The 25,805-nt window shown below is 40.7% G+C and overlaps 1 protein-coding gene across 2 annotated transcripts in view; it reads left to right on the forward strand.

Moving 5' to 3' along the window:
- The window catches only part of LOC134354846 (cytochrome P450 4B1), an 89,612-nt gene that overhangs the window by 47,325 nt on the left and 16,482 nt on the right, over positions 1-25,805 (forward strand). For both annotated transcript variants that reach the window (XM_063064228.1, XM_063064229.1), the window contains 3 exons: positions 479-630; positions 7,787-7,893; positions 19,611-19,801. In XM_063064228.1, the coding sequence (XP_062920298.1) occupies positions 479-630; positions 7,787-7,893; positions 19,611-19,801 (450 nt within the window). The remainder of the gene's footprint in view (positions 1-478; positions 631-7,786; positions 7,894-19,610; positions 19,802-25,805) is intronic.

Here is a 25,805-nt window from a genome sequence, read left to right on the forward strand (position 1 = left end):
ATTACACACATGGAAGAGAAATGCATCCTCTCACTTCTGAACTTCTGGAAGTGTGAGGGGATATTTGGATTGTTTGCTGTAGAAAAAATGCAAAAAAAATTCCAGCAAGCTGTCCATTACTTGGAGATCATTGATGAAGAGGGAGTGGTAAAGCTCATTTTCCAAGATGGTACAATTTTCCTGTGAGTTTTTTTTAATGTAAAGAACTGTTAACATTTTGAAAAGTGTTAGGCCTCTGACCTAACACCCCGGAGATATTCCTCATTTAAATAAGAATGGGAGTTCCAGAACTCTTGTAAATAAATACCTGAAATGCTGTACGTTCAGATCAGAATCACTGTTTACATACTGATCAATCCCTTATCAACATGGCTATTTCTAATGTGCTGCTCTTGTAAATGCCAGATTTTAATTGCATAACCTATGCGAATGAGTATTAACTGAATGGAGTTTTATGGACTTCTTTCTAATTTTCCAGTAACAGCTCATATATCCAGGCTGTGTACAGGCTGTGTTTCCTCTCCAATCAACGGTTTAGAATTTTTCCATATCACAGCAACCTTATCTACTATCTGAGCCTGCCTGGATTTCGTTTCCGGAAAGCTTGCAACTTGGCGCACCGTCATACTGGTAAGTATGAAGCCCTTACCAAGTAGATGTAGTCACAAAATATACAAGCTCTAATGAAGTACAGTTGGCCTTCTGTAACCGCGGCGGATTGGTTCTGGCAACCCCTGTGGATACCAAAATTCGCTGATGCTCAAGTCCCTTATATAAAAGCCTAAGAGTAAGGGTGTTACAAAAAGTGAAAATAGCATCCAGCATTTGTTTTGCAGCGAGCCGTTATAGAGGCAGTGCGCACCCCGAGCAGCGAGAGTGCTTTATCTCGATTTATTTTGTGCATCCGTTAGCAAGATGTGTCCTAAGGTATCAGAAGAGCCTAAGAAAGCTCGTAAGGGTGTTACGCTTAGCGTAAAACTGGACGTAATTAAGCGTTTCGATTGTAGTGAACGAAATAAAGACGTGCGTGCATTGAACTTGCCTGCATCCACCATTCGTACTATTTACACGCAGAGAGAAAGAATCTTGAAAGCTGCCGATGTTACTATTGGTTCTGCTAGTAGCATATCATTCCTGCTTTTACAATATGTTAGTGTTATTTTAGGTTTTATGTGTTATTTGGTACGATTTGGTAGGTTGTTTTTTGGGTTCGGCTTACAAAAGGTTTCAAATGAACGCTCTACTTTCGGATAGCGGGGGATACTTGTACAGTATTTTCGGTCCGCGGATGCAGAACCTGTGGATACGGAGGACGGACTGTATTCAATAATAAAATCAGGTTGTGTCAGTTATGGAGTTTGTGATGAAACAAGTCTTGGCACGTTTTAATGACTTATTTCTTCATCAGATTGAAGAAAGTCAGGAAGGAGAATAAAAACCTTAACTATTTGACTTTTATTATCCACAATAATAAAGTAGTGGAGGCAGTTCAAAGATTTGTATTGAAACAGCAAAGCTGTTTATTCTTGCTTGTGTTCGCTGAAACATCGATAAAGGATGGTACCATTGCTAGAGCAAATCAGCAAGTCATTTTGTCCAGGATAAATATCCTTCTAACATATTTCAGAGCATAAGTTGAATAATAAATTATGACCAGAACTCACTTCTCTTCAAACAGTAGCATAGAATCTTTTACATCTATTGAAGAGAACATGGGGGAAGGGATTTTAAGTCAACTCTGAAATGCAGCACCATTGAACTTGAAAAGTTGGTCCGAATTTCCAAGCATCTCTAGGTAGAGCTTGAATCTACAACCTTCTGACCCTGAGACAAGGTTGGTACACAGATGATGTCAGTTTATTTGTGAGGGGATATAAAAAATTTGTTAGAGATGGCGAAAGTAACTTTAACTTTACATGCATGTCATTGACTTCTGATGGTACTCACCCCAGCACACTGAAAGAAGTAAATGAAGTGTTAATGGTAGCTGGCTAGAGTGTTTCAATCCTCTTCCACATTGCTATACAGGGGAGTGAGTACAGAGGACTTTGTCCTCAGCCCTGGTATGATGTGGATAAAATTTCATAGAATCATGTAACAGACTTCAAGCCAATTTCCCTTTAAGCTTGTGTTGTTTTGTCTTAACTCTTCATTATTTATCAATATGCTCCTTTTTCCCTTTCCAAATATATATCCAATTGCTTTACAATAATTCTTCTGAGACAGAGCATTCAGATCGTAACAAATCCCTTGTGAAACGAAATCTTATTTTCCTTTAGGTTCTCTTATCAATTTCTTTGCATGCTTTTAAAATCTCAGTGCCTACCTGCTTTGGACATTATGGACATGAGATAAGGTCAAACCACTGATTAATATTATTAAAAAATGGCATAACTTCCTTTTTTATGGTTTCTATTGATTACGACCCAAAATCCTATACCGATGGATTGGACAAGAAAGGGTTTTTGATTCACAAGACAATGCAAAGTACTGATTTAGTGACAAGCAGTACAAAATATAAAGGTCAAAAATACCGTTCATGTAAGTTGCATCATTTCATGCGAGAGCCTAAAACTACAAAGTTCTATTCGACACAAGATCAAAAGCATTGTTAATGATGCGGATGGGAAAGTATGAGGTCAGGAGCAAGACTGTCGATTCAGCTCATTGGAGATGAGGGAAGAAGGTCTAGCTGTCTTTAGCTTTTGGATGGTGAGAGTCTGCCTTATAGAGGACAACTGCAGTTGGAAAGGGGTAGAGTAGCAATAGACGTTTGGGCTGGATATTAGTTTGCAAATGAGACTGGCTTAGATGGATATCTTGGTCACTATGAACCAGTTGGTTCAAATGGTCTGTTTCTGAGCTGTATGGCTATTAACTTGGGGTTCAATTTGAAAAGGTGAGGGTGGAGATTGGAGAAGATTGTGCTTAAGAACAATTGGGTACAGACGGCTGTGCTAGATATTTGTGAAGTGGGAGTGTAGTCAGAGAAGTCCCACTGGAGGTAGGTTAGGATGGGGGATAAAATGGTGTTGCAGGACACAGTTGAAAAGAAGATTGGGATGTGGGGTGAATGAAGACAGGGAATGGTACTTGGCATATCGTTTGGGCTCAAGGTTTTGTAGTGATCAAGGGTGAGGATGTTGAAAAAGATTTTATGTGTAGCTTTAGACTCTGCCTCAGTCTGACAAAGACTTGGTCTTGAGTACCACTGAACCTGTGAATTGCTGTAAAATCACATCTAGTTAATTTAGCAGGGTCTAGGCCCGAAATGTTCACTGTTAACTCTTTTCCGTTGATACTGCCTGGCCTGCTGAGTTCTTCCAGCATTTTCTCTGTGTTGTCTTGTTAATTTGGTTTCTTCAGAGGAGGAAATCTGCAATGCTTACCTATTCTGGCTCATATGACTCACCACTGTGGTTGGATTATCCTTAATTGCCCCCTTAATGGCCCAGCAAACCACTCAAACAGTGGCAGCTAGGGATAGGCAACAAATCATGGTCTTGCCTGAAAAATGAATAAATTACCAGAAAGATGATATTTTGACATTAGCCTACACAACTGGATGGCTAGAAGACTGTCAGGGATTAGACCATGTCTTTATGCACTGCTTTTGTTATGGGAGATTTTAAGTGATTGCAGAAATTTATAGAAAAGTTGATATAAATATATAACATTATGAGAAATAAAATAAAATATTAGTGTATACTTTCAGCATTAGCTTGCAGCAGACAGAAAAAATTAAGATTTAGAACAAGTGCAGATGAAGCTTTGTTTTACACAGTGAGTGTTGCAGAATTAGTCATGGCAGTAGATAATCTGAGAGCAGCTGTTTGGAATTGGTGATAATATAAGGGGGAGGAATAAAGTGTGTACAGGCAGTGACATTATTGCTGGAGATTAAGGCTACGTCCACATTAGACCGGATAATTTTGAAAACGCCGGTTTTGCATGAAAACGATAGGCGTCCACACCAGGCATTTTTGAAAATACCTCCGTCCACATTAAAACGGGTATTTGGGTGAATCTCCTCCTACTGGGCATGTGCAGGACACATCTACAGAAAATAAGCGAAGAGAAAACGGTATACTTGGTGCACGTTTGTCCAGTTGCGGACTAGAAAAACTTAAAAGGAAATTGCCAAACGAAAGACTTGGTGCATGTTTGTCCAATTACAGACTAGAAAAATTTAAAAGGAAATTGCTGAACAACGGACAGTTGTTGGCTGTCACGCAGGAGGACTTAAAACTTAAAAAACAAATACTGTAGCGTATGGAGGCAACCGACTTGGAGTTCACAGACAGTATGACCTGGCTGATGACAAACATTGAAAAACTGACTAACTCTGTTGCAGAGGGGTTTGCAATGATGAGGAATATGATGGCTTCCCCTCCCCCCCCCAGTACTTTTCACCACCACAATACCAGCCTCACAGTCACTACAATAGCTACACATACGGACACACAGACCCTCATCTTCCCCACTCCCACAGAGGGGTCACCCTGGAAACATTTCCTACAGCCATAGTCTCTTCACTGATGAAAGGGACGACAGCTACAACTAAATCCAATAAGGCTTGTTACTGGGCGAAAGTGAAATTTGCTGTAACCTCATTTGTTTGCCTTTACTTTTACCACGTCTTTCTATATTATTTTGCTGTATTTAACATGTGCAATAAAATGAGTTACTGGGCAAAAGTGATTTTATTTTTACCTGAGTAAAAGTGAAACTTACAATTTTCCTTTTTTGGCCTTAACATTTTCACGTCCGTGCCATACATAAGCTACTACGTTTGTACTTAAAAATGACATTTTGGAAGTAGTGACACTTGCATCTATTGAATATTTGCACAAGCAATACATTAATAAAGCACCTTGTTAAATGTATAAAACGTCTGCATCAGTGTTATCTTGTATTTCCATACAATGTTACATTAGGCTGTTACACATCTATTGTCAGATGATGTTGTTGTTGTGGTGTTGGGGGTTGTGTTCAAGAAAACAATGAAATATGGCACTGCCGCCACCATCTGTTCCGGCACCTCAGGACAGTGTTTTTAAAAAGCTCCGGTTACCCTGTACACACTACAACACCCAACTGGCGTTTTCAGATTTAAATACTCTGGAGAGCGTTTTAGAAAAGCTCCATTTTCGGTGGAGGAAAATGCCATTTCAGTGTGGACGGAGGGTCAAAACGAAGAGAAAAAGCTTTGGTTACGGACTTATCTGGTCTAGTGTGGACGTAGCCTAAGTATTGAGCCTGATTTATACTTCTGCGTCAACCCAACGCCGTAACCTACGCAAGTAGCCTACGTGCGTTGTGAGCATTTATACTTGTGCGTTGGTGTGTCTGCATCGCGCTGCTATTTGGGCACGTCGCGCATGTGCACACACCTGCCCGCATAAGGCTTCATGGTCGTAGTAGTCTTTCTCAGGGTAAACAAGTCTAAAGCGAGCGTCGTTTTTCGTAAAAGCGAAATGTGTCCTCCATAATTTCGGAGGTCTGTAAAGCTTTATGGAAAACATTGCAGCCAGAGCCAGAGTTCCTTCCCTGCCCTTCAGTCGCCCAATGGGAAGCTATTGCAGCGTAGGAGGAAATACGATGCTCCCAGGCGGACCAATCACTGTTGTTGCGTTCTGCGTTGCCGCGATGCGCAGTTACATTTTGGGAGAGGTGCACGTCAGGCTCAGGTGTAGGGATCCGCGTCAGCGGCGACGCAGTACTTACGGTGTCAAGTTGACACAGAAATATAAATCAGGCTTTAACAGGAGTTGTTTGGGCTGAATCCTCTGCAAGCTCTTTAAAAGTTCTTGTTTACCTTTACATTCTTTGACCTGGGAACACGATGTCATTTGTGATAGGAACATAACAGTAGCAGGAACTGGCCACATACCTGTGCCATCATTCAGCAAGTTTATGGCTAATCTAAATCAAAGCTTTCAAAGGTACATTAAATAGAAACCATAGAAAAACTACAGCACAGAAACAGGCCTTTTGGCCCTTCTTGGCTGTGCTGAACTATTTTCTGCCTAGTCCCACTGACCTGCACATGGACCATATCCCTCCATACACCTCCCATCCATGTATCTGTCCAATTTATTCTTAAATGTTAAAAAAGAACCTGCATTTACCACTTCATCTGGCAGCTCATTCCATACTCCCACCACTCTCTGTGTGAAGAATCCCTCCCCCCCCCCCATGTTCCCTTTAAACTTTTCCCCCCTCACCCTTAACCCAGGTGCTCTGGGTTTTTTTCTCCCCTTGCCTCAGTGGAAAAAGCCTGCTTGCATTCACTCTATCTATACCCATCATAATTTTATATACCTCTATCAAATCTCCCCTCATTCTTCTACGCTCCAGGGAATAAAGTCCTAACCTATTCAACCTTTCTCTGTAACTGAGTTTCTCAAGTCCCGGCAACATCCTTGTAAACCTTCTCTGCACTCTTTCAACCTTATTAATATCCTTCCTGTAATTTGGTGATAAAACTGAACACAATACTCCAGATTCGGCCTCACCAATACCTTATACAACCTCATCATAACATTCCAGTTCTTATACTCAATACTTTGAAGTCCCTCTGCAGGCTCTGAAAACCTTCCTCACTCTCCACTACACCTCCAATCTTTATATCATCAGCAGATTTGCTGATCCAATTTACCACAGGGGAATATATACAATATGTCAGAGCAATGTATACAATATACATCATGAAATGCTTTTTCTTTGCAGACATCCACAAAAAACAGAGAAGTGCCCCCAAAGAATGAATGAGTGGCAGTTAAATGTCAGAATCCCAAAGTCCCCCACCCTAGCTCCCCTCCCTCCCACCCGTAAGTGGCAGCAAGCAATGATCCCCCTCCCCCCACCAGCAAAAAAAAGCATCAGCACCCACCACCAAGCACTCAAGCATGCAGGAAAGACACAGACTTGCAGTACTCCAAAGACTACTCGTTCACCCAGTATTTGACATAACACAGGCTCTCTCTCTCCTAATGAGAAAGAAAGGGATGTCTCTGTTTCACAGCGAGAGGGGAGACATAACAAACAACTGCTGGTATATGATGTTAAAAGTCCGTTGCATTACTTTTTCCGAGCTCTGTGCCCAAAGATCTCAGGTGTCCTGGCACACAGCCTTAGATTTTCCGACTCCCACGATGCACCGATCACCGATACCTCTGTCTCCAGAGCCATGAAATCTCAGACTTCTGAAGGTGAGCGAAGCTATTAGGCCACGCTCTTGGCATGCCGAGAAACGGCCAGTCGTGAAACCCCGAGAGCAGGTCCCATTCCCGCCAGGAACCATAGTGAGCGTGTAACTCCAGGTCAGGGTCTTCAAAAGAACCCTGAAAGGGAAAAATAGAGATATTAAAGATGGAAATAGAGCTGTTTCCGAAGATGCAAGCAAAGGAGTTGTCATTAGGTGCCATTAACCTCCTAAACTCCTCCTCCTGTTTCAGTTTCCTGTTCCCAAAAATTTATAAATCTAATCTTAAACTGGCATATAATTTGTCCTCTTTCTCAACCCTAAATGGCTTTCCTGTTATCTTGAGAATACATTTCCAATTCTGAATTCTTAACGATGTACAAACATCAAGTTCTTGTTTCTCAACAACACTGATGACACAAATCTATCCAAACATAAAAAAAGTCATTAGAAAGAACACAAAGATGCAAACATAGAAACATTTCTGCTCAGCCTTATTGCCTCCCTGCACGAGTACAATCATCTTAGTTATAGTGATAATTGTGTGTGCATTGTCCTAATGAGGTTTCTATCCAATAGAGGAAGTCATACGGCAGAGAAAAGAGACATTGAAAGATGAGAAAGAATTGGAAAAAATCAAGGACAAGAGACATTTGGATTTCTTGGATATTCTGCTTTGTGCAAGGGTAAGTGTCTGCATATAGTAACAGCTAATAGTTCTAGTTAAGCTACGTTTTCTGCTGTGTAAATAACTTTTACAGTGATATCTGCTGTGGTTTCAGACTTTTCTTATAGCTATAATCCCAATAGCAAACTGTTAATGATATCAAGGTCCTGCTGCGTGATAAGCATATATCATGTACTTAAGTGAGTTCAACATTCTCAAATCAGATACTCAAGAATCATGACTGAAAGATTCCCAAGTTCGTTGTGATATAATGAAAAGAGTAATGGTTAAGATGAGACTTTGTCCTCCATTGAGGGTCGGAGGCTGTTGACTGCCTTTTGCCCTTGTGCGATGTCTCCAGTAAGTGAGTGGAGAAACTTACACCTGGCTTGACCAAGACATCCATTCACAGTATTTGAAATAATCAGCCATTTGAATCACTGACTCCTCTCTATTTTATGAAGTAGTAAAAATTGGCTTATTTTATTTATAACCTTTACACACCCTGTTAATTGCCAGTAATATTTAAGGTCCTAATCAATAAATGTTTAATGCGTCAACCTTCCTTTTTATCTCAGTGGCCTGGATTTTAAACAAATTGAATTTAACAGATTGAATTCAATTTTGTTCAGCAACAATAAGATTTCATAACTATTTTAACTTCCCACCAGATTTCAATAATGAGTCAATGTCTGCACTTTAATATTTTAGAAGTATTTTCTGAAATTTCAACGTATTTAGAAATAAATCACATTAGAGTTATTCCTGATCTTGAAATAAGGAATCTGTGTCTATTTCACAAAATCATGATGCAGTGCACTGGTATTTTTATACTCGTTGGAATTTAGAAGATTGAGGGGGGATCTGATTGAAACGTATAAAATCCTAAAGGGATTGGACAGGCTAGATGCAGGAAGATTGTTCCCGATGTTGGGGAAGTCCAGAACGAGGGGTCACAGTTTGAGGATAAAGGGGAAGCCTTTTAGGACGGAGATTAGGAAAAACTTCTTCACACAGAGAGTGGTGAATCTGTGGAATTCTCTGCCACAGGAAACAGTTGAGGCCAGTTCATTGGCTATATTTAAGAGGGAGTTAGATATGGCCCTTGTGGCTAAAGGGATCAGGGGGTATGGAGGGAAGGCTGGTACAGGGTTCTGAGTTGGATGATCAGCCATGATCATACTGAATGGCGGTGCAGGCTCGAAGGGCCGAATGGCCTACTCCTGCACCTATTTTCTATGTTTCTATGTTTTATTCCTGGAGTCAAAATTGTGGAAAATGTAGATGGAGCAAGCTCTATCACCTAGCTATATTTAAGCACAGATACCTTGTTCTCTCTGTATTGGTGAGTTCATCTAACAATCGTATTGGATAGGAGAGTCCTATAAAACAATGTACCATATCTCAGACAGACTGGAACATTCAGTTTGTCTGCTTAAATGGTTGACGTTAATAATTTGTGTTTTGCCTGGCAAATAAATGGGATATTTGTATCTCTCCTCCGGTATAATCTATGCAGTTGAAGATGTTGCATTAAAGAATGGAGGAATGTGCTCTTAAGTTTAAAAGCTTTGCACATTGTTAGCACATATCCACTGAGATTCAGATCCAGGTTTGGCAAGCTTGGCTACAAGAGAAGAAAATGCTTCATAGTCATCTAACACAGTTCAGTTTCAAAATTTCATGTTGACTTATTAAAATATAAGCCATAAAATATCACAGCATCACAGTGGAGCACTTGGTACTCAAGTCTGCCTCGTGATTGTCTTCACGTGAGCTGCAGTGCTGAATTCTGCTGTCCTGATTCTCCTTGTTGTTCAAGGCACCATCTAATTCCCCTTTAAAAATACTTCAATCAACAATGATGTGTGATGGAGAATTTCACATTCTAATCACTACCAGTACAAGTAGCTGGGATGTGGACCACAGATTACAGTGGGAAATAGAAAAGACGTGTCAAACTGGCAAAGTTATGATAGTCATGGGAGAGTTCAACATGCAGGTAAATTGGGAAAATTAGGTTGGTAATGGATCTCAAGAGAGTGGGTTTCTTGAATGCCTACAAGATGGCTTTTTGGAGCAGTTTGTCAATGAGCCTACTAGGGGATCAGCTAAACTAGTTTGGGTGTTATGTAATGAACAGAAGGTGATTAGGGAGATTATGGTGAGAGAACCCTTAGGAGGCACTGATTACAATATGACTGAGTTCAACTTGAAATTTGATAGGGAGAAAGTAAAGTCTGACATAGCAGTATTTCAGTATAGTAAGGGAAATTACAGTGGTATGAGAGAGGAGTTGGCCAAAGTAAATGGGAAGGTGATGTTGGCAGGGATGACAGCAGGGCAGAAGTGGTGTGTGTTTCTGGGAAAAATGACAAAGATGTAGGATAGATGTATTCCAAAAACGAAGAAATACTCAAATGGCAAAATAGTACAACCTTCACTGACAAGGAAAGTCAAAGTTAACAAAAAGCTAAAGAGAGGGCATACAACAAAGCAATAATTAGTGGGAAGACAGGGAATTGGTGAACTTCTAATACCCTACAGAGAGCAACTAAAAGAATCATTAGGAGGGAAAAATTAAATATGAAAGCAAGCTAGCAAACAATATCAAAGTGGATAGTAAAAGCTTTCTTGAGTATATAAAAAAATAAAAGAGAGATGAGAGTGGATAAGAACCACTAGAAAAGGAAGCCGGAGAATTAATAATGGCAGGCAAGGAAATGACAGATGAACTAAATGAGTATTTTGCATCAGTCTGCACGGTGGAAGACACTAGCAGTATGCCAAATGTTGAAGGGTGTGAGGGAAGAGAAGTGAGAGCAGTTACTATTACAAGAGAAGGTGCTCAAAAAGCTAAAAGACCTAAGGGTACATAAGTCACCCGGACAAGATTAGCTCCACCCTAGGGTTCTGAAAGAGGTAGCGGTAGAGATTGTGGTGGCATTAGTAATGATATTTCAAAAATCATTGGACTCTGGCATGGTTCCGGAGGACTGTAAAATTGCAAATGTCACTCCACTCTTTAAGAAAGGAGGAAGGCAGCAGAAAGAAAATTATTGACCAGTTAGCCTGACCTCAGTGGTTGGAAAGATGTTGGAGTCAATTGTTAAGAGTGAGTTGTGGAGTACTTGGTGACACAGGACAAGATAGGACAAAGTCAATATGGTTTCCTTAAGGGAAAATCTTGCCTGATGAACCTGTTGGAATTCTTTGAGGAGATCACATGTAGGATAGATAAAGGGGATGCAGTGGATGTTGTATATTTGAACTTTCAGAAGGCCTTTGACAAGGTGTCACACATGAGGCTGCTTAACAAGTTAAAAGGGCATGGTATTACAGGAAGGTTACTGGCATGTTTAGAACATTGGCTGGTTGGTAGGAGGCAGTGAATGGGAATAAAAGGATCCTTTTCTGGTTGGCTGTCAGTGGCTAGTGGTATTCCACAGGGGTTGGTGTTGGGACCGCTTCTTTTTATGCTAAATTTCAAATTTAGGTGATGGAATAGATGGCTTTGTTTCCAGCTTTGCAGGTGTTACGGAGATTGGTGGAGGGACAGGTAGTGTTGAGGAAACAGGAAGGCTGCAGACGAACTTAGACAGATTAGGAAAATGGGCAAGAAAGTGGCAAATGAAATACAATGTTGAAGAAATAATTGTGCAGGCTGTTTTCTAAATGGGGAGAAAAATCCAAAGATCTGAGATTCAAAAGGGCTTGGGAGTCCTTGTGTAGAACACCCTAAAGTTTAACTTGCAGGTAGCGTTGATGGTGAGGAAGGTAAATGCAATGTTAGCATTCATTTCAAGAGGTCTAGAAAACTAGATCCGGGATGTGATGCTGAGGCTTTATAAGGCACTGGTGAGGCTTCACCTTGTGTATTGTGAACAATTTGGACCCTTCATCTAAGAAAAGATGTGCTGGCATTGGAGAGGGTTCAGAAGGATGATTCCAGGAATGAAAGGGTTAACATATGAGGAATTGTTGATGGCTCTGAGTCTGTACTCATTGGAATTTAGAAGGATGGGGGTGATCTCATTGAACCCTTTCAAATGTTGAAAGGCCTAGACAGAGTAGGTGGGGAAAGTATGTTTCCTCTGGTGGAGGAGTCTAGGACAAGAGGGAAAAGCCTCTGGATAGAAGGGCATCCATTTAAAACAGATGTGGAGAAATTTCTTTAACCAGAGGGTGGTGAAATTGTGGAATTTATTACCACAGGCAGCTGCGGAGGCCAGGTATATTTAAGGGAAAGCTTGATAGGTTCTTGATTGGACACGGCATCAAATGTTACAGGGATAAGGCTGAGGAGGGAAAAAAATGATCAGCCATGATTGAATGGCAGAGCAGAATCGATGGGCCAAATGGCCTAATTCTGCTCCTATGGTCTGAGTAACATTTTCCTAATCACCTTTTTAATTCTATTTTGGATCATTTTAAATCCCCTTAGCATCATGACACTGCCTGCCAAGTATTTATTGAAATATAATTTTTTTTGCTTTCATCTGGCCACCCAAATGCTTTTCAGCTATGGTCAAACAAAGCAATCTTAAGTTTGTCACTGCAACTATTTCTCCCTCTTAATTTTGAATCAAACAGTACTTACCTTTGTCTTGGTTTTATATCCTTGTTATTGGGTGCTGTCAAAGACTGCATGGTAACTAACATCCAAAATAGCAGGTCATTCTGGTGGGATAAATTCAGAATTTGTTACAGTAATCCAAAGGGCACAGTTATGTGTATCCAGCAAGTCACTGACACTTATTTCACCAACATTCAACTGAGGAGAAAAATAAACAAAACCGACAGATTCACAGAAGCTGGATTCTGCCCTAAGGCATTCTGTACTCTAGTCATAAAAATGTAAACACAGGGAAATGTGCATTAGTAGCTTTTAAATTATGCAATCATGCAAATTCAAGTGCTTTGGCAGTCAGCTGTTCCTCTTTTTTAAAAAAAAATCCATTGCAGCATAGAAGGGGCTCCGAGATGAACTGAACAGCTAGTGAACCTGTTGCTTTCTTCAAAACTTTCTGACGGCTTCCTTCAGTTTCCACCCTGCTCTAGTCCTTTCTCCTGTGCCACAGCTATATTTCTACAAATAGTTAAGTGCATATTCCATAGCACTGCTATTCTGTCAGCTCTTGGAGAGGCATTCTAAAGCTTAAAGAGTAGTACAAACACCAAAGACAGCTTGTGCAGGTATCCAAATCTGTCTTGAAGTATCTGTGCTACTTACAGCCAAAATATTGGAGCAGGATTGGGCCACTTGGCTTCTCAAGCCTGCCCTGCCATTCAATATGATTATGGCCTGGACTGGTCTATATGGAAACACCAATGCCCAGGAAAGGTAAAGGCTACAGAAAGTGCTGGATACAGCTCAGCCTATCAGTGGCAAAGCCCTCCCCACCACTAAGTACATTTACATTGAGTGCCACCACAAAAAAGCAGCATCCATTGTCAAAGATGCCCACCAGCCAGGCCGTGCTTTCTTCTTACTACTATCAGTGGATAGGAGGAACAGAAACCTTAGGTTCAGGAACATTTATTACCCTACAATCACCAGGCCCCTGAACTGGCATGGCCAACTTGATTCACTTCTACCCTAAACTGATTCTATGACCTAAAGGTTCATTTTCAAAAATTCCTTTCAACTTGTGTTCTCAGTATTATGTTTTATTCACACAGTTTGTCTTCAAAATTCAAAGAAAATTTATTATCAAGGTACGTATATGTCATCATATAGGACCCTGAGATTCCTTTTCTTCCAGGCATTCACAGTAGAACAGCACAACTTCTTTCGCACGTCGGTTGTTTGTCAATTTTTGTCTGCTTATATATAATTTTTCATAAAATTATTTTTACCTTAAAATACCTGTAAGAAAATCTATCTCAGGGTAGTATATGGTAACATATACCTTCTGTGATAATAAAGTTACTTTGAAATTTGGCCACAACTCCTTCTCTGTGCCAGATCCTAAAAGTTCTATTTTAATTTCATCAGTCCACAGGACCTGTTTCCAAAATGCATCAGGCTTGTTTAGATGTACCTTTGAACCTTTTGAATAGAACTTTTTGGCTGCAATGAGCAAAGGTATGTTTGGAGAAGAAAGGGTTCAGAATTTCATGAAAAGAACACCTCTCCAACTGTTAAGCACGGGGGTGGATCGATCATGCTTTGGGCTTGTGTTGCAGCCAGTGGCACGGGGAACGTTTACTGGTAGAGGGATGAATGAATTCAATTAAATACCAGCAAATTCTGGAAGCAAACATCACACCGTCTGTAAAAACACCAAAGATGAAAAGAGGATGGCTTCTACAACAGGATAATGAACCAAGACACACCTCAAAATCCACAATGGACTACCTCAAGAGGCGCAAGCTGAAGGTTTTGCCATGGCCCTCACAGTCCCCTGACCTAAACATCATCGAGAATCTGTGGATAGACCTCAAAAGAGCAGTGCATGCAAGACGGCCCAAGAATCTCACAGAACTAGAAACCTTTCGCAAGGAAGAATGGGCAAAAATCCCCCAAACAAGAATTGAAAGACTGTTAGCTGGCTACAAAAAGCGTTTACAAGCTGTGATACTTGCCAAAGGGGGTGTTACTAAGCACTTGCCATGCAGGGTGCCCAAACTTTTGCTTCAGGCCCTTTTCCTTTTTTGTTATTTAAAAACTGTAAAAGATAAAAATAAAAAAGTTTTCTTGCTGAAAATATTAAAGAGATGTGTCATCTTTAACTTTATGCCTTTTGGAAATCAGTTGATCTTTTACTCGCTTAGCTATTCACAGAAACAGAACTGGGGTGCCCAAACTTTTGCATGCCACTGTACCGATAGGCTGGTCCTGGACTTATTTCACAATTTACTGGCATAATTTACATATTACTATTTAACTATTTATGGTTCTATTACTATTTTTATTTATGGTGCAACTGTAACGAAAACCAATTCCCCCGGGATCAATAAAATATGACTATGACTATGACATGGAGTGCTGTTGCAGGAAAGCAGAATTCATCATCAAAAGCAGACCCCCACCAGCCAGGCGATGCTCTCTTCCCACTGCTGCCATCAGGAAGAAGGTACTAGAGCTTCAGGACCAACACCACCAGACTCAGCAACAGTTATTACCCATCAATCATCAAGCTCTTCAACCAGCGGGGATATCTTCACTGAACTGTTCCCACAACCTATGCACTCACTTTCAAGGACACTTCATCTCATGTTCTCCATATTTATTGTTTAATTATTTATTGTTATTTTTTGTACTTGCACAGTTTGTTTTATTTTGCATGTTGGTTGTTTGTCCGTCCCATTGGGTGTGGTCTTTCATTGATTCTATTGTGTTTCTTGTATTTACTTTGATGACCTGCAAGAAAATGAATCTCAGGGTTGTATATGTACTTTGATAATAAATACTTAGATCTTTGAAATTTTAAGCCTTCTTTTGAAAGTCCCAGTTAAAAATCATTTGTTACCCTCAATGAGCATAAGTGGGGATTGTGGCTGTATCTTGGAAAACATACACTCAGGTGTGAAATCATTTATTGATGGAATGCACTTAAATATTTTCTGGACGGTCTCTCTGCCAATACATAGTGAGTTATCACATGTAATGACATAAGCATAGATGCACAATAGGAAATATAATGTTCTTGTCCGTAGTTTCCAAGTTAGATCATCTAATTATCAGTATTTATCTATACAACTTATCATTTTTAAAACTCACTGAAGTAACTCTTTGAAAGTCAAAAGATTATGAAATACTAAATTGTTGGTTAATAAAAGGTTTCTGGGTAATAAACTATTGTCAGGTTCAGTAATTTTCCTGATCTCGGTTGTTTTGTAGACAGGACAAGTCATGGAGGGATGGTCTACTGAGTCAGTGTGAGTGGAAGTCAGAAACAGGAAAGGGGCAATAACTCTACTAGTTCTTTTTTTATAAACTCCCCAATAGTAACAAGGATATCGAGGAACAGATAGGGAGGCAGATTCTGGAATGGTGCAATAATAATAGGGTTGTTGTGATGTGAGATTTTAATTTTCTTAATATCGATTGGCAAGGAGTTTAGATAGGGTAGAGTTTGTTAGGTGTGTTCAGGAAGGTTTCCTGATGCCATTTGTAGATAACCCAACTAGAGAAGAGGCTGTACTTGATCTGATACTGGGAAATGAACCTGGTCAGGTGTCAGATCTGTTGGTGGGAGAGCATTTTGGAGGTAGTGTCCACAACTCTGTCTCCTTCACCATAGTGCTGGAGAGGGATAGGAGCAGACAATTTGGGAAAACATTTAATTGGGGTAGGGGGAAATATGCTATTAGGCAGGAACTTGGGAACATAAATTGGGAGCAGAAGTTCTCAGGGAAGTGTACGGCAGAAATGTGGCAAAATGTTCAGAAAATATTTGCATAGAGTTCTGCATAGGTATGTTCCATTGAGGCAGAGAAAGGATGGTAGGGTTAAAGAACCATGGTGTACAAAGGATGTAGAAAATCTAGTTAAGAAAAGCTTACAAAAGTTTCAAGAAAGTAGATACTGTTAGAGGCCATGAGAAGGCCTTGGTGAGCAGGATTAAGGAAAACGCCAAGACATTCTACAACTATGTGAAGACCAAGAGGATGAGCCATGAGAGAATATGACTACTCAGGTACGATAGTGGAAATGTGCATTGAGTCGGAGGAGGAAGCAGAGGTACTTAATGAATACTTTGCTTCAGTATTCAGCAGGGAAGAAGACCTTGGCAATTATGGGGATGACTTACAGCGGACTGAAACACTTGAACATATAGACATTAAGAAAGAGGATGTGCTGCAGCTCTTGGAAAGCATCAAGTTGGTTAAGTCACCAGGACCGGACGAGATATAACCCAGGTTACTGTGGGAGGCGAGGCAGGGGATTGCTGGGCCTCTGGCGATGATCTTTGTGTCATGAATAGGGATGGGAGAAGTACCAAAAGATTGGAAGGTTGCGGATGTTGTTCCCTTGTTCAAGAAAGGAGTAGAAATAACACAGGAAATTATAGACCAGCGAGTCTGACTTCAGCGGTGGGCGATTTGTTGGCGAGAATCCTGAGAGGCAGGATTTATGAGCATTTGGAGAGACATAATCTGATTAGGGATAGTCAGCATGGCTTTGTCAAGGGCAGGTCGTGCCTTATGAGCCTGATTGAATTCTTTGAAGATGTAACAAAACACATTGATGAAGGTAGACAGTGGATGTAGTGTATATGCATTTCAGTAAGGCATTAGATAAGGTTCCCCATGCAAAGCTCCTTCAGAAAGTAAGGAGGCATGGGATCCAAGGAGACCTTGCTTTGTGGATCCTGAATTGGCTTGACCACAGAAGGCAAAGGGTGGTTGTAGATGGTTTGTATTCTGCGCGGAGGTCAATGACCAGTGGTGTACCTCAGGGATCTGTTCTGGGACCCTCCTCTTTGTGATTTTTATAAATGACCTAGATGAAGAAGGGTGCGTTAGTAAGTTTGCTGATGACTCAGAGGTTGGGGTGTTGTGGATAGTCTGGAGGTTTGTCAGAGGTTGCAGCAGGACATCGATAGGATACAGAACTGGGCTGAGAAGTGGGAGATGGAGTTCAACACAGATAAGTGTGAAGTGGTTCATTTTGGTCGGTCAAATTTGAAGACGGAATATAAGATTAATGGTAACATTATCTTGGCAGTGTGGAGGATCTGAGAGGTTTTGGGGGCCCGTGTCCATAGGACCCTCAAAACTGTTTCTCAGGTTGACAGTGTTATTCGGAAGGTGTATGGTGTGTTGGCATTCATCAACCATGGGACTGAGTTCAAGAGCCGTGAGGTAATGTTACAGCTATATAAGACCTTGGTCAGACCCCACTTAGAGTACTGTGTTCAGTTCTGGTCACCTCACTACAGGAAGGATGTGGATACTATAGAGAGAGTGCAGAGGAGATTTACAAGGATGTTGCCTGGATTGGAGGGCATACCTTATGAGAATAGGTTGAGTGAATTTGGCTTTTCTCCTTGGAGTGATGGAGGACGAGAGGTGACCTGATAGAGGTGTATAAGATGATGAAGGGCATTGATCGTGTGGATAGCCAGAGACTTTTTCCCAGGGCTAAAATGGTTAACACGAGGAGACATCATTTTAAGATACTTGGAACTAGGTACCGAGGGGATGTCAGGGATAAGTTTTTCACGCAGAGAATGGTGGGTGCATGGAATGCGTGCTGGTAGTGGTGGTGGAAGAGAATTCAATAGGGTCTTTTAAAAGCCTCTTAGATAGGTACATGGAGCTTAGAAAAATGGAGGGCTATGCGATAGGGAAATTCTAAGCAGTTTCTAGAGTAGGTTACATGGTCAGCACAACATTGTGGGCCGATGGGCCTGTAATGTGCTGTAGATTTCTATGTTCTGCGAAAGTTTATCCTGTTATAGTGTATCTACTCTTAAGGATAAGACTCAAGCACAGATTGGGAAAGATATTTCCTAATTGACAAATGATAAATTTAAAAATTTTGAGTATGTATTTTTCTTTTCATTTTAGGTGTAAAATTTCGCTGCTACTGTGTTCACTATTAAAGAGTAGTCTCTTTACATCACTGTTCCTCTGCAGAAAAGCTCAAACAAATTCATATTTGTGCGCATGCAGCCTGTTACAGCCGTTCTGATCACTATTCTTACTTTTTTCTTCTTACTTTTTAACTTACGCTATTTTTGGTATTTTTTTTCCCATGGTAACATGTTGAAACTGCACCCTCTCTAACATGCTGGTAGAGAGAGTTTTATTTGGGTTTTTAGCACTGGAAATAGTTACATCCCAACACGCGGGACAGAAGCATGGTTGCATCGTGTATTCCAGGGACCAGCTGCTTGTGCTTATGCCCGCCAGTTTAGTGAGCAGAACGGCGGACACCCCTGCTGAAATCTGGAGGAAAACACACAGAGGATGCAGAGGGGGATCACAAAGTCGGGAAAGAGGACCGGGTCGAGACAACAGAGACTTATGGAGAAGAGGAGTTCAGTGGGTAATAAAATGGACGAGTTCACAGCGCTAGCCTGGCGTCAGAGAACATTTTGGGAGTGCAGTGTGATGTGTTTCACTGGAATGGGGCTGCACAAAGACATACCCGATCAAAACTTTTCCATGGATGGCTTCCAGACCGCTCGGGCTGACCGGAAGTGCACTGAGAGCAGTAAGCATAAAGGAGTTGGGTGCTTACTGTTCTGGTTAACAGCAGATGGTGCAATCCGGGTCATATTACGATTGAGGAACATGTTTGTAGACTGGATATTGAACTTTTTACTGTTGGACTTCAGCCATATTCCACTGAGATACAACACTGGGCGGCATGGGAGGTCGTTCCTGCCTGTGGCCATCGAACTTGCAGCTCCACCCATGGAGGGTCAGACACCCTGAGCTAATAGACTAGTCCTGGACTTATTTTCCATCTGCATAGTTTGCATTTTGTTGTTTGATTGTTTGTGGTTTTCGTATTGCTATATTTATGCTGTATTCTTGGTTGGTGCGGCTGTAAAGAAACACAATTTCCCTCGGGATCAATAAAGTATATCTATCTATCTATCTATCTGTTTCCTTGGTACAATTCCAAACTGCTGTATGTTGCCTACTCAAGGAAAGCATAATTATAACTACTGCTTAAGAGCACTTAGCAGAGATTTTTTTTTGTTCCATGTCATTTGAAAATCATAATTGCAAACAAGCCTGAGGGTCATTTAAGGCTCCATTAATATGTTGTAGGATGAAGATGGAAAAGGACTATCTGATGAAGAAATCCGAGCAGAAGTTGACACTTTTATGTTTGAAGGCCATGACACAACAGCAAGTGGAATTTCTTGGCTCCTGTACTGTTTGGCCCAACACCCAGAGCACCAGCAAAAGTGTAGAGAAGAAATCCAGCAGCTCCTCTTGCCCCATAAACAAGTTGAATGGTGAGTTTCATGTAAACCTTGTCTCTGCTGTTCCTTCACTTGCCCAGGCTTTGAGGTTGTCATACAAAAAAAACATCAGAATGAATTTTCAGGAATTCTTTTGGCCTGCACCCAGTTATTGGATGGTGAGTGAGTTTGGCGACAGAGTATTTTCAAGTACAATATTATCCCTTGTGAACCATACCAACATTATTCCATTGATGTTCAAACAATTCTGTACTTCTAAAACAATCGTTTTGAGAGCTACAGATGAACTATACCATGTTTTTAACATTACAATGTCTTTTTATCTATGTTATTTTATTTCAAAATACAGTCTTTCAAATTATTCTATGTAAAAGACCCAAAGGAACTATATGGAAGAAGAGTAGGAAAATTATCCAAAGAAATTATCCAATGAAGAATGATGGATTTGCTTTTAAACCACTATTTGAAGGGATGGGCACAGCATAGTTTGGCAGCCATGTACCATGCTCAGTGGGATCCTCTGCCCCAGATACTCAGTTATTAGATACGCCTAACAATGAGGATGATAGATTTTGTACATCAAAATACTCAATAGATTGTCAAGCCAGTTTATGTTGCATTGAAGACGTGCTGTATAGTAATTTAGCTACCTGACGAGCATCCTGAGCGGAGCAGTGATCCAGGAACATGTCTATCGAAGTTGTAAATCCAAATTCAAGTAATTAAATAAATCTGCAATTTTGTAGTCCTTGTAATAGTAACACGATTATTCTGAGAACCTATCTGATTCAATAATGTCTTTCAGGGAAGAAATCTGTCTAGCGTATGTGATTTCATAAGACCATAAGACATAGGAGTAGAAGTAAGCCATTTGCCCCATCGAGTCTGCTTTGACATTTAATCGTGGCTGATCTTTTTTTTCCCTCCTCAGCCCTACTCCCTAGCCTTCTCCTCATAACCTTTGATGCTGTGTCCAATCAAGAATCTATCAAGCTTGCCTTAAATACACAAAATGACCTGGCCTCCAGAGCTGCGTGTGGTAATAAAAGAGCTGTGGCTAAAGAAATGTCTCCACATCTCTGTTTTAAATGGGTGCACCTCTGTCCTTAGGCTGTGCCCTCTTGTCCTAGACTCCCCCACCATGGGAAGCATCCTTTCCACATCTACTCTGTCTAGGCCTTTCAACATTCAAAAGGTTGCAATGTGATCCCCCTCATCCTTCTAAATTCCAGTGAGTACAGAACCAGAGCTATAAAATGTTCCTCATATGATAACCCTTTCATTCCTGGAATCATCCTTGTGAACCTCTGTGGAACCTCTACAATGCTAGCAGATCTTTTCTTAGACGAGGAGCCCAAAACTGTTCACAATACTCTAAGTGAGGACTCACCAGTGCCTTATAAAGCCTTGGCATCCCATCCCTGCTCATATAGACCTCTTGAAATGAACGCTGTCATTGCATTTGTCTTCTTCACCACTGAATGAACCTGCAGGTTAACCTTCAGGGTGTTCTGCACAAGGACGTCGAAGTCTCTTTGCATCTCAGATTTTTGGATTTTATCCCAGTCTGGAAAATAGTCTGCACATTTATTTCTTCTACCAAAGTGCATGACCATACATTTTCCAACATTGTATTTCATTTGCTACTTCCTTGCCGGATCCCCTAATCTGTCTAAGTCCTTCTGCAGCCTACCTGTTTCCTCAAAACTACCTGCCCTTCCTCCAATCTTCATGTCATCTGCAAACTTAGCAAGAAAGTAATCTGTTTCATCATCTAAATCATTGATATACAGCATAAAAAGAAGTGGTCCCAACACCAACCCCTGCGGAACACCACTTGTCACTGGCAGCCAACCAGACAAAGACCCTTTAATTTCTACTCGCTGCTTCATACCAATCAACCAATGCTCTAATCATGCCAGTAACTTTCCTGTAATACCATGGGCTCTTAACTTGGCAAGCAGCCACATGTGTGACACCTTGTCAAAGGTCGTCTTAAAGTCCAGATACAAAACATTCACTGCATCCCATTTATCTATCCTACTTGATATGTCCTCAATGAATTCCTACAGGTTTGTCAACCACTGAGGTCAGGCTAACTGGTTTATAATTTCCTTTCTGCTGCTTTCCTCCTTAAAGAATAGAGTGACATTTGCAAATTTCCAGTCCTCTGACACCAATGATTTTTGAAAGATCATCACTAATGCCTCCACAATCTCTACCACTACATCTTTAGGAACCCTAGGGTGCAGTTCATCTGGTCCAGGTGACTTGTGTACTCTTAGGTCTTTTAGCTTTTTGAGCACCTTCTCCCCTGTAATAATAACTGCACTCACTTCTCTTCCCTCGCACCCTTCAACACCTGGCACACCGCTAGTGTCTTCCGCAGTGAAGAGTGATGCAAAATACTCATTTAGTTCATCTGCCATCTCCTTGTCCCTTGTTATTATTCTTACGGCCTCATTTTCTAGCAGTCCTATATCCACTCATCTCTCTTTTCTTTTTTTACAGACTTACAAAAACTTTTACTTTCCATTTTGAAATAGTTTGCTAGCTTGCTTTCAAATTTCATCTTTTCCCTCCTAATGAATCTTTTAGTTGCTCTATGTAGCTTCCCAATCCTCTGTCTTCTCACTAAGTTTTGCTTTATTGTATGCCTTCTCTTTTGCTTTTACATTATGCTTTGATTTCACTTGTCAGCCATGGTTGGACTATTTTGCCATTTGAGTATTTCTTTGTTTTTGGAATACATCTATCTTGCACCTTCCTCATTTTTCCCAGAAACACACACCATTGCTGCTTTGCTGTCATCCCTGCCAGCAGTTCCTTCTAATTTACTTTGGCTAACTCCCCTGTAATTTCCTTTACTCCACTGAAATATTGCCATATTACAGATTTTACTTTCTCCCTATCAAATTTCAAATTGAATTCAATCATGTTGTGATCACTCTCTGTTAAGGGTTCCTTTACCTTAAGCTCCCTAACCACCTTTGGTTCACTACATAACACCCAATCCAGTATCACTGATCCCCTAGTGGGCTCAATGACAAACTGCTTTAAAAAGCCATCTCGTAGGCATTCAACAAACTCACTCTCTTGAGATCCATTATCAACCTGATTTCCCCAATTGACCTGTATGTTGAACTCTCCCATGACTATCATAACATTGTCCTCTTCATAAGCCTTTTTTATTTCCTGTTATAATCTGTGGTCTACATCCTAGCTACTGTTGGGAGGCCTGTATATAACTGCCGTCAGGGCCCTTTTACACCTGCAGTTTTTTAACTCAACTCTCAAGGAATCAACATCTTCTGATCCTATGTCACACCTGTCTACTGATTTGATGCCATCCTTTACCAGCAGAGCCACACCACCCCCTCTGCCTGCCTACCTATCCCTCCAATAAAACATGTAACCTTGGATTCAGTCCCCAACTACAACCATTCTTCAGCCACGATTCAGTGGTGGCCACAGCATCATGCCTGACCATCTGTAATAGTGCAACAAGATCATCCACCTTATTTCTTATACACCAGCCACTATGGCTTGTTTGTTTGGGAACAATCAAGAATAGATATCCAATGCCTGCATTGCTAGTGGACTAAAGAATATTCAGAATTAAACCAACTATCTAGCCCTCAGCCTCATGCGAAGATGAGATGCCTTTAACTATCAACAGGGTGATACACAGTCTGAGACAAAGGGGGGATGGAGACTGACTTAAACCAAGTGGAAGATACTGTGTTGACCAGAGAGAGGGGTCATCCCCATCTTTCTGTCGGCCAACAGAGTCTGGATGGACTGCATGACCACCTCCTGCTTCTCTTTCTTCTGTTCTGCGTTATAAGTATTGGTAATAACTTTGCATTAACTGTAAAATGTTTCAGGGATTTGATAAAAGGCTTTACTTTTTATCTATCTTCCTTTGCAATGTAAACAACTGGTCCTCAAGGCCAAGATCCACAACAAATCTGTGGATAACTTTTCAAGTGGAGGTTCAGCATGGCCTTTGCTCCCGTAAGTTGTGCCAGTCCAATGTATTTTGGGAATTAGGTTGTGCACTTTGGGATATCAGATACTAATTAACAGAGTAAATAGCAGGGACCTCAACAGTGTGAACATACAAGAGGCATCTTGTGATACATATTCATAGTATCCTGAAAATCACGACAGAGGTGGATAGGGTAATGAAAGGCATTTTACATACTTGCGTTCAGAGGCCAAGGCATTGATTGTGAATTGGGATGTCATGTTACAGCTGTATAAATCATTGGTCAGGTTGCACTTGGAGTATCACATACAGTTCTGGCCACTGCACCACACGAAGGACGTGGTGGTGTTAGAAAGAGAGAGCAGAAGAGACTCATCAAAATGTTGTATTGGGATATAAGAGGGGTGGCCTTCAAAAGTTTATAAAATTATTGGGTTCATAGACAGGATGGATCACCACAGTCTTTTCTCTGAGGTGGGGAACTAGAAGGCACAGGTTTAAGATGAGGGGAAAATTTAAAGGAGATCTGAGAGGCAGATTTTTACTCAGAGAGCCATGGTTATAAGGAAGGAGCTGCCAGAAGAAGTGGTGGAGGCAGATCCAATCACATTTAAAAAGCATTTGGACAGGAACTTGGATAAGGCAGTAGAAGGACAGAGATCTAATGCGAGCAAATGGGATTAGCCAGATAGGCATCGTGCTTGGCATGGATGAAGAGGGCCAAAGGGCCCACTTATATGCTGTGCCACTCTGATTCCTGGAACTCCTGTGCTGTCCAATAGGCTACACGAGCTTCTATAAATTTTCCCACCACACCAGGTTAATATGGCATGTGTACAATGAGCTCACTGAATGTCAATGGGCGAAATAAGCTGCTGAGAGAACGTTGAGGAAGGTTTATTTTAAATTTGATTTTAATTACTTTAGTTTAAATTTCTTGTTTTTCAAAATGAGTCTTTCTAAACATAAAACATATTACATTTTTTTTTAACATTTAAACATTAGTTTATGACATGTCTTGAGTGATTGCAAACATTGAAGACATTCACATTAATCTGATCAACAGATTTGATCTCAAGTGAGCCGGGTGGTGGCGTGGAGCAGGCACAGTGGGTGGGTTGCAGGTCCTCAGCTCTGTCAGTACTGTTGTCATTTGTAAAAGGAGAGTCCCTGTGCACCGGTCTGAATGGAAGACTACAACAAGGAGCGTGCTGGACATAATGTCATGGTCCAGGACACAATAATCTCAGTTTAGCCAAAGACCTCCCTCATTGTCTGCTCAAGAAGTGTCTGTATTATAACATAGATCTTCACTTTGAATAAATATGATGAATTGAGGATTTTTTATGTTTTCTGTTTAGATAAAATTTTAAAAAATACTGCGAGGTGTTAGAAAGGGATAAATTAATAAATCACATGTTAATCTAATGTTACATTTGATATTGAACAGTGGCAGATTTCAAGTTTAAACTACTACATGGAGAAAAGAAGCACTCAGTGCATGTTCTCTTTGATTGGAGTTGGATGAAAAATACCATAAGAGTCACCTAAGGGAAATTCAACCTCTTGTAAACCTGCAGAGCTAACATTGGCATTAAGAGAGTATTCTTTTTGGCTTAACCATCCCTGAAAAACATTAGCCTCCTAAACAGAAGTACAAAGCTCTCAGGAGGGATTGGATTCAAAGATTTAAAGTACATTTATTATCAGAGTATGTGCCTGGATGTGGTATACAACCCTGAGATTCGTCTTCCCCATAGACAGCCGCGAAACAAAGAAAGGAAACCACTGAACCCATTCAAAGAAAAATGCAAACACTCAACGCGCAGAGAAAGAACAAATCACATGAATGGCAAAAAATGAGCAAAAAACACAATATAAAACACCAAACCTCAAATCATCAAAGCATATTCAGTTCAGTTCATTTTGAGTGTAGTTCTGTGTCATTCATTAACTTCAGGCAGAGCCAGTCTGCTCAGATCAAAATAGCAACAAAAAAAAGGAGAAATCAGAAACCAGAAGCACATCATAACATGAACTATAGAG

The sequence above is a fragment of the Mobula hypostoma genome, chromosome 12 (genome assembly GCF_963921235.1).
Source record: "Mobula hypostoma chromosome 12, sMobHyp1.1, whole genome shotgun sequence".
NCBI classification, from domain to species: domain Eukaryota; kingdom Metazoa; phylum Chordata; class Chondrichthyes; order Myliobatiformes; family Myliobatidae; genus Mobula; species Mobula hypostoma.